This window comes from Triturus cristatus, chromosome 7 (assembly GCF_964204655.1).
Source record: "Triturus cristatus chromosome 7, aTriCri1.1, whole genome shotgun sequence".
Classification (NCBI taxonomy): Eukaryota; Metazoa; Chordata; class Amphibia; order Caudata; family Salamandridae; genus Triturus; species Triturus cristatus.
The window spans coordinates 1,289,621,313-1,289,630,915 of record NC_140590.1 but is presented as its reverse complement, the minus strand read 5'-3'; the positions used below and the strand labels follow the sequence as shown (position 1 = coordinate 1,289,630,915).

The following is a 9,603-nucleotide window of genomic DNA, read 5'->3' as shown; positions in this document are numbered from 1 at the left end:
AGATAAATTCAAAAGCGATTTCATTTCCTGTAACAATTTTAACCAAAGCTTCCTCCAAAGCAAAAGCTATCCGTTGCCTAGAATTATCAAAAACATTATTATAAAAATTGATTAAAAGGATATTCCTATCCTGCTCCTTACAAAGCCAAAGGATCTGGGAATGGTCCCCCACCGGGACATGTTTCTTTACTACGAACGGAGCGTCAACAGAAATCAGTGTCAGGAGGCCACCCTTGGCTCTTCCTGAGTTCGAAGCCACTGCTGGTATTTGATATGAGACAAACCCGTTATAATTAATGGGGACCAAACTCCAGGTTTCCTGGAAACATAAGATATTAAAAAGATTGATAAAATCGAACCAACCTAAGCATTCATCCTTGTGGGAAAGTCCCGCAACATTCCAACAAGCTATGACACATGAACCAAGGTTAACTAAGCAGGTGGAAGGATTCGACAAAAACCTATCCCCTCTCACGTTAACCAGACTTTCGTGGTCGCATGCCACAGTAGAGTCTGGTTGGCTTACACCAATATTGTTAGTAATAATTGTTGATATCCTAGGGGCCAAGTTAAAGCTCACTTTACTCGGGTCCAAGTCCTCCGACCTGACACCATCTATGGTCGGCTCCAGTCAATCATTGTAATCAAGCCCACTTAATGGCTGGAATCTATTAAACGTGGAGATAGTGGGAGTAGCACACAAATCCTGAACTCTAGGCCTATACCAATGGCGCTCATCAACAGATTGAATAACAGGTTGGGTTGCAAAAACCCTATAGAAGTACCCAAGCGGCCGCAAGGATATACCATGTTCACTCGCAGGGAGAGAAGCGGCTTTAATTAAAACTGTGGAGGTAAGTTGGGGGTTGCGAAAGTTAATGACTATACAGTCACCTTCGCAGGTCTTACGGGATTTACCAACCCAGTTAGTTCTCCTGGTACTAAGTATATCCCTAGATAGTGCTACAGGGAAATCACACTGTCGGTGGAGCCAGTCCACAGTTTTGTTCTTTAATGACGAGTGTGATTCTACACTAGCAGGATTGCTATCAAACCTCTTAACAGGGGGGACATTCATAAGAACTGCTACAAATGGTGCGCACGTAGGTGGCAGGTCCGGTTGGGGGTTTCTAGAGCTAGGGGTGTTAACATTATAGCCCAGCGATTCCCCCGGTACTGAACCGGAGGATGGTTTAGTGGTGTCTTGCCGCTGATATGGTGCATTGAGAGCCGCATCGGTCTTTCCAAAGGCACACCCAGGTCTACATTCAGAACTACTGTTCTCAACCGTCATTGGGGCTATATTAGATGTAGTTAAAGAAGTATCCTCTGGCACCTGTGTACCAGCAATATTGTTAGGGGCTGGTCTAGCCTTGATAAAAGAATCCAAGATGCCTCCCAATCTGACTACTTCGTCGGCTAGAGTGGAAAGTTTGGTCAATAAAGGTTTAACAAATATGTCAAACTTGGCAACTATAGCCTGGGTTATAAGATCCAGCTGTTCTTTATCTAAAATGACCTTAGCTCCTTCCGTTAACACAGATTGAGCTGGGACATCAATCTGGGGGGGGGTGTCCTTTTTGCTGGCAAGGCGATTCCCTCCTCGCTTAGACTGTATAGGTTTGCTGGTGTTCCTACAGGTGCGTGTACATTTTTGGCGTCTGGATACAGACTGGCTGGGGATAGGTACATCAGATATAAAAGCTTGGCCTGGTTCAGGGTCATTCGCGGACTCAGGAGTATCACTTTCCAAACTAATAATATCAGTTACAACTCCCTCAGTTATACAATCAGTGGGTAATAAGGGAGTATTAAGATCCTGAACAGGGGCGGGCTCAGAGGCCAAGCAATTAGGCGGAGGGGATACCAAACTCTGTGACCCTGGACGACCTAAAGATTTCCTACGTTCCTGATTAATTTTATCGACCATCTTAACCAGGTAATTGTCCATGGTTGTGGTCGAGGCTGCTGTCTTGGCTTTAGGCATAATTAGCAAATCAGGGTCCCACACCCCCTACAAATTTCTCCTTGTAAACACCAAACAACAATATACCAATGTTTCCCAAATGGGTTATCACATACGACCTCCGAACACCTATAAGCATTAAACGGTAACCAACAATGACTAGGCAATCTATACACACAGAAGAATGAAAAAAGGTGAATTAGATAACACGATTATCAATAGCCCAGTCTGCTGCTCCCACCTGCCCCCTCCTGTCCCGGACTGTCACAGACTGTCCGCCCTTAGTCCGGGCTTCGTCCGGCGACGTCCGCGCGCATCCGCTGCGCGTAAGCGGCGAGGCGCTTTAACTGCGCCGGCAGGAAGGCAAAGTGTCACCAGGTGCAGGCGATAGCAGCAGGCCCCCTGGGATCTGAAGTCCGCCCAAATCCACGCGTTCTAACAGGCGAAGCGGCTCCCGCGGCAGCGGGAGCGGCGAGGCGCTTTAACTGCGCCGGCAGGAAGGCAAAGTGTCACCAGGTGCGGGCGATAGCAGCAGGCCCCCTGGGATCTGAAGTCCGCCCAAATCCACGCGTTCTAACAGGCGAAGCGGCTCCCGCGGCAGCGGGAGCGGCGAGGCGCTTTAACTGCGCCGGCAGGAAGGCAAAGTGTCACCAGGTGCGGGCGATAGCAGCAGGCCCCCTGGGATCTGAAGTCCGCCCAAATCCACGCGTTCTAACAGGCGAAGCGGCTCTCCAGGCTTTTTAAGTGCAGTCAGACATTTTATACATATAGTAGACATCAGTCATTACGAAATGTCTAACTATATAGTGGCTGCACCTAACCCGGTCATGTCAGGTATCAAATATATTGGAAACATACCCAAACACTGATCCCAGTGTTAGAAGCATGATCCCATGTACTGGGGGGGGGGGGGGGGTTTAGGAGACCCCCTGTGCTGCTGGTAACAGCCTTTCAGTGTCTGCAGCAAGCTATTGCTGCTGCCGATCACAGACACGATTCTGCCCTCCTGCTGCTGAGCCAAGCTTGATCAGGGGAAGGTAGCACAAAAGGGTTCCTGTCACAGGAAGGTGTGACCACCTCCCAGGCAGGACTTAGTGCATTGGGCTGGGGTGGGGGCGCTTGCCAGCACCACCAGACTGCTTTGAAGGGCACGTTTGGTGCATTCCTAGCATACTCCAGTTTGAGCCAGTTCAGGAAATCTTGGCTCCCGCTCTGATGAGAAACTGGACAAATGACATGGGAGTATTCTCCCCTCTGTACAGCCCCTCCTTTGGCAGAAACCCTCAGTTGTTCCAACCTTTTCCTTAAGGTACTTAAGGGCTCCCCTGTGGGTGGGTCCTTAGATTTGTCATGGGACAAGACTCAACCCTGAAACTACGTCACTCTTCACTTGTCTGGACACTTGGACTTCGTCTGGAATCAAGACTGCACCAAGGAAGACTCCTGCTGCTCCTGGTCTCACTATTCTTCAAGCGTTCTCCGTCATCAGTATCTGTGCTTCATCCAGGGTCTTCGACAGATCTGTGGTCATCAAGGACATCCAAAGAAATTTCCCTTGGAGTGAAGGAGTCACTCCCCTGCATCTGCAGGCACCGCAACGAAGCTGAACGGTCTGCCTCTACTGTCGTCCGATGGACTTCCCAAGGCTCAGCAACACAGGTGGTGGTTCTGCAACTCCCTTGAGGTCTGATCTGCCCTTGCAAAAAATGTTAGGCCGGTATCCCTTGCCGGAGCCGCTGGGACCAAACTCCTGTCACCGCGTCGACTTGCCATTGCCAAGGCTTGTTGGCTCTGCACTCCAGAGATCGTTGGGCTACAAGAAGCTCCAGCCTCCAGCACCTCTACCCGCCAAGATCAGCATCCTCACTGCATTCTCTGCCCAATGGGTCTCTATCTTGGATGAGCTGCGCAAGGTCCTCTCGCAACTTCTGCGCCTTCAGCCTGTGGGTTCTCCTTAGGGTCTTCTCTTGCTTCAGTGGGCTCCCCTGCTTGTTGGGACTTGCTCCTCTTGCTCCGACTCTCCTGCTGTTGGTAAGTCCTTTGGACCTTGCTGGTCCCAACGTTGATCCTTTTTAGCCTTCCACGCCAGTTGCGGCTTCTAAGGCTTGTTGGTGCTCCCGCCTGACATTGACCACCTAGTCACTGACATCCGATGTGGGACAGCTTGTGCACAGCTCCAGGTCTTCCTCAGCTTCGCCTGGTCCTCACAGCGGCAGTGACAAGGTCACCGTCGACTCTTCAGATCCTCCCGAAATCTGTGGGCATTGTATCTCCATGCCTCCAGGTCACCTCCGAGTGGCATAGACTGTGTCCCCTCTGCTTGCAGGCTCTTCACTTCCAGAATCCACTCTTGGATTCCACCGGACTCCTTGGCTATCTTCTCCAGAAGCATCTTGTTCAAAGTCTCACATTGCTGTCTACAGCAGGTTCCGACGTCACTTCAGCCCTATGCACACTGCTTCCCTGGTGCAGGTAACCTGGTTCCTGTGACATCCATGGGTGGGGTGGCTCTCCAACCTTCTGTCTTCCATAGGGTTTCTTCTGGGTCCTCCGGGAAGGGTGCTTCTTCTCTAAAACTGCAAACGTGACTTCTCCATTGACCTCTATTGAGCACGCTGCTGTGTTTTCACTCTGCACACAGCCTCCGTAGGATTCCTGGGTATTTTACCTTGGGTGGTTCCTTGTGTCCTTGGCTCCTCTGTGTCTTCTGGCCCAAGTCCCTTCCTCCTTGCCATTCGCATTCAACTTTCTTAATATATGGTTTGGTCTCCTGATGGAGACCACTATTTTTTATGCTACTTACCCGATTGCTTTTGAAGTATTCTTTGGTATTGTGTTGATATCTACGGGTAAGAGCTATACCAATGTGATAGTGATATTGTGTTGTGTTGTAATAAATAGACTTCTTTTTGCTAAACACTGTGTGGTTTCTTTTCATCTAACACACTACAGATTAAACTGGTAAAACAAGCTGCTTTACACTCCTTCAAGATAAGCCTGGAGGTTGCTCTCCACAGCTACCACTTTGAGTGCTTACTATGGTTATCAAAGTACACTAAAATCAGCATAAGGGTTGTCTGGATTAGTGCAAGGTGAATCACTTAAATAAGTGTGCACCATGTATTAAGCCAGCCTCCTGCATTTTCTTATTCTTCTTAAAACTGTTGCCAAGTTTACATCGTATACATTTTGGAATCTTATCCTGAAATTTGTTTATACTGTTATTATCTGTGGTGGACCTTTATTTTATTTAAATTTGAAACGTCCTTGCTTTAGGGTGTGGATATTGTGTGCACACATAGGCTCATAAATTCCTTTTGGGTAATTGTTAAGGAACACAGGATAGGTGCGGTGACTAAGGGTCCCCTGCCATAATCTGGATTTCAGTAAAAAAAAAAAATACATATGTCAACGTATAGCCACAAAACACAGTAATCCATTAGTCAGAGGAAAAGCATTTCATTTATTTGTATCTAATCTCTTAAAAAGCCCAGTGCTCACGTGCAAAAGTTGCATGAAGCCGTCGTACACTTAAAAACACAATAACACAGGTTAAAAATTCATGGAGTCTCAGTTACCACGCTGGCCCTGGGGCACCCGAACGTGTCAGGTGAAATACATTTCTAACCACCAGTCCCACAACATAGAATGTCAAGGTGTGCATGAGGGAAATGTCACAAAATCGGCTATTTATCGACACCTTTCACCGAGATTCAAGGCACATAGCAAGGCAGCAGCATCACCGTAAACACGAGCGACAAACAAAGCCTGTTCAGCAATGAGACACACGCTGGTCAAAGACTCACCAACAAGAGACAATTATTAATTATCAGCAATAGTGAGTGACTCGTTACACCGTTTCATCAGCGTAACACAGTTGACGTACTCTGAAAGTGATTATGGTCATTGGTGGGCCTAATGACATTCAAACTCAAAGTTAGAAGGAGTATAAAAACGGGGAATCCCCATGAAAGAGTATCGACTTCTGCGCAATAAGCGCATCTGTGATTGTGGACATTTTGAGCGGACTGGCTGGTGGACAAAATGTGATGTGACCAATAAATATAAGTTTTCTGTGTTTTTCATTCACTGCAATTGTATAGTGTCTGTCTTTGCAATTATACGGTATCCCAAAAGGAGAGCAGTCAGTGAAGGGTGGCACAGAACTGTGGCATCTGCGCGAGCCGTCGGGCGGGGCTAAAACACCATCGCCCGTGGGCCCGACAGCTTCATCTACATGATTGGTTAGGATGTGTTCTCGCCAAGGTGCACCTGTGCTTGTACGGACTCAAAGCCTGGGAGCGGCGGAAGCTCATAATCGCCATGAATGTTTTTGTCAATTACAATTTAAGAGCACTTGCGCAGGGAGCCGGGGAGACGATATGTAGTCCAAAGTCCAGTTAAACTGCAGGCGCAGGGCCTCCTCGCCTCGGTTTTAAACTCTCACCGCATCCTCAAAGATTTCTCATCATTTGTGGGGTGTGCGCGCCGCGCGTCCACGTGATCAGTCAGTGTCTGCTAGCAGTCATCGGTCTTCGATAGAGGGCTTTGAGGGGCAAAGAGATGCAGGGGGCTTCAGCGCATGCTTCTATGCCCGCAGTGACAACGAATCCGCCGGCAGGGAAGCTTGTTGATTCTTAGGTCTGAAGCTCGTCGGCCCAGTGACTCTGAAAAGAGAGCAAGCTGAGGTCAGTGTGCTGTTTGAAAAGAAAAAGGAGACACTGCGCAGAGCATTCGTGGCAGTACAACTCGGGGCACTAGGTACATTTAAAAGGGTTCAAGTCCCTTTCTGTCATTTTATTTCCCACTTTGGCCGAGATCCCTCCTGGTGTCAGTGGGTGAGTTAGGAGTCCGTACTGAAACCCCAACATGTGTGAGTGTGACCTGGTGGAGATGTAAAGAAGTGCCAAGTCTCTGCATTCCCTCTAGCAATGCATATATGTGGAGGCGGAGACGCTTCAAATGTGACCTTCTACAGTAGATGTACACGGTCCCTCCAGCGGGCGAGCTTTTACTGAATTTTACGAAATATCACCCTTCAACAGATTGCCAGGCTTCGATTTTACCTGAGTCTGGCTTTATCTTACAGGACTCAACTTAGAGAGGGCTGCTAATTACTTTCCCCAGCATCAAACAATCCGACCACCATGCCCCTTTCTCCCTGCTATGAAGGCAAGACTATCAACTCTGTACCCAGTAGACTAGGGATCCAACCACAGCTTCCCCACCTAGATAAACTTTGTTTTCTGTGCGCGCTGCTTACATTCTCCGACATCATAATAACTCCCCGAACTCCCCAAATCAGGGCCACTTAAAAGCAAGTTAACTGCCAGGGTTAAAAGCTGAAATAAAACTCAACATTTTAGCACTTGGATTTCATCCTATTTTGTAGAGATGGGGGATTTGGGGCAGCCGACCACAGGGAGGTCTGCCCCCTGGTAGATTGGGAGGGTGGCGCAGTCCAAGAACTGCCATTTTGATTTGGGCTACAAACGTAGCCCAATATAGGCAAAGTTATATAAGGGGTTAAATTGGGCTCCTTGCTAACATTTTATGTTCAGCTGACAGTGGCGGAGGGTCGCCCCACTGAGAAGGTCAAAAAGGCAACAATAATATGATAATAACTCAATGTTATCATCATTTTATTTTTACGTCCTTGCTCAGCCAGGGTGGGCAGGGGCTGCTCTGCTCACAGAGCATGGCAGGGGAGGAGTGGTTTGCCCACTCCTAGTGTGCATGATGCTTTGGCCGGCCCTCTACGGCCAGTCAGACCATCATGCACACTATGTGTGTTCTCCATGCAGGCTGCATTACAGCCTGCATGGAGAAAATGCTCAGCCTCCCCTTCTCTGTCTGAGCACCGATCCATGGCGCTCAGACCAATCTGATTGGCTCTGGGAGGCTGGGAGCCGGGTGCTTTCTGCTTCCTGCCCTGCGGGCGAAGAGGACTGGGAGCAGGAGGAGGCAGAGGCAGACAGGTAAGTGTATTTCATTTTATTTTCACTCCATTTCCCCTCTCCCCCCTCCCCCGTGACCCGCCCCCACACTGCAAGTAAATACCAGCCGCCACTGTCAGCCGACCTGGTGGCTGGTGACTGGGAGAGAGTTTAAGCGCTTTTCAAAGCTTGTGACAGTTAGGCTGTGGTAGTCTTTATCAATAAAAGGGTTGCAGAGGCGATGAGGCTCCTCAAGGAGGCCAGGAGCCTTGACCCTATCATAGGAGGGGAGGCAGCAATGTCCGGCCTGCCCAGCCCATCAGGCTTTGGCGTGGGTTGCTGCTGTGGTAGAGGCCTGCTCGCCGCGGCACAAGTGGAGGGTGGGGGCAACAGCAACGTTGAATGTGAGGGTAAGTGGCAGGGGCTGCTCTGTGTCCAGAAGAGCGACTCCTCATGGTGCGGGACGACGAGAAGTTTCTGTGACTCCGGTGGGCCTGGCTGCCATGCCCGAGCGTATCCCAGCGGCCCCAGGTTTCGTTGGTGGGTGGGGGAGACTTGTGAGTAGGCAAAGGGGCTTGGGTGCCACCGCGGTCGTGGTGGCTAGTGCAGCTACCTGCGGGCACAGGAAGCATGTACCGTGGACCCACCACAAGGTTTGTGCATGTACCGAGCTGCAGGCAAGCAGTATTTGGGAGAGCGGGCGGTGTGATCGGAGTCGCACACAAGGCCATCCTTGAATTTTATGGCCTGTCAGGGGGAAAAGCGAGCGGCGTCTGCAGAGCCGCTCGCGGTTGCTGGGAGGGGCCCAGGGAGGACGTAGCAAGGCTGAGGGGGGGGATGGGGGGGGGGTGGAGGTCCTTTCAAGTGACACAGTAGCTGGGTGAGCACCGGGGAATTGGAAATTCGAAGGGCAGCATATGGGTACCCAACCCCTGCTTTAAATGTGGCACAAGCTGGCATACAATGGATTTGGACCAGATGAGTCCTCAGGTGGGCAGGGCTAGCTCAAGGACTCAGACTGGTGCGTTAGCAGAGGGGAGTTTGGGCCACATGAGTCATAAGCATGGTGGAGAAGTGCAGGATAGGGTTTTGGGCCACAGGAGTTCGGTGGATAGCGCGGCCAACACAGGGGCAATAAGGAAAAGGACAAGTAGTGAGGGCACTGACAGAGGGGCTATTGTGGGATGAGTTGGGGGAGGGGCGTAGGGATATGGTCCTACAGTCGGATGAATATTAGGGAAAAAGGGGGTGGCGGCAGAGGGCCCCTTAGGGGCTCCAGTCATGCAGGGCTGTGGGAGGCCCACAGGGGGAGGAGGGAAGGGGTGGTGGGGTCAGTCTTGGGGCGGGTGTGGGGATTGTGCAGCATAGTCGGTACAGCGTGGGAACAGAAGGAGCATGGACAGTCAAGGGCCCCACGTCTCTGCTAGTATGCACCATGTCCGGGTGGAGCGAGGAAGAGGAGGCCAGGGATGACAACATTCCAGGAGAGGAGTTTTAGGGCAGACATGCAGCAGAGGGGCTCGAGGTGGATTGGGAGGTGAGAGATGATGACTTAGCAGCGACAGGGGGTCCGGAGGGGGCAGCAGTGCTCCAGTGACAGCCCCAGCACGCAAGTCCTGCCATCTTTGTTTGAGGTAAAGGAGTGGCACAGGTTTCCAGACTCAGCGCTGTGAGAGGCACGTCAGTGCCAAAGGGAAGAGA

General features: G+C 50.4%; 1 protein-coding gene across 2 annotated transcripts in view; it reads right to left on the bottom strand.

Moving 5' to 3' along the window:
- Nucleotides 1-5,409: 5,409 nt before the first annotated feature.
- LOC146811909 (structure-specific endonuclease subunit slx1-like) overlaps nucleotides 5,410-9,603 on the bottom strand; it is a 279,754-nt gene continuing 275,560 nt past the window's right edge. For both annotated transcript variants that reach the window (XM_085618865.1, XM_085618866.1), the window contains one exon: nucleotides 5,410-6,633. In XM_085618865.1, the coding sequence (XP_085474991.1) occupies nucleotides 6,604-6,633 (30 nt within the window). In that variant the 3' untranslated portion in view covers nucleotides 5,410-6,603. The remainder of the gene's footprint in view (nucleotides 6,634-9,603) is intronic.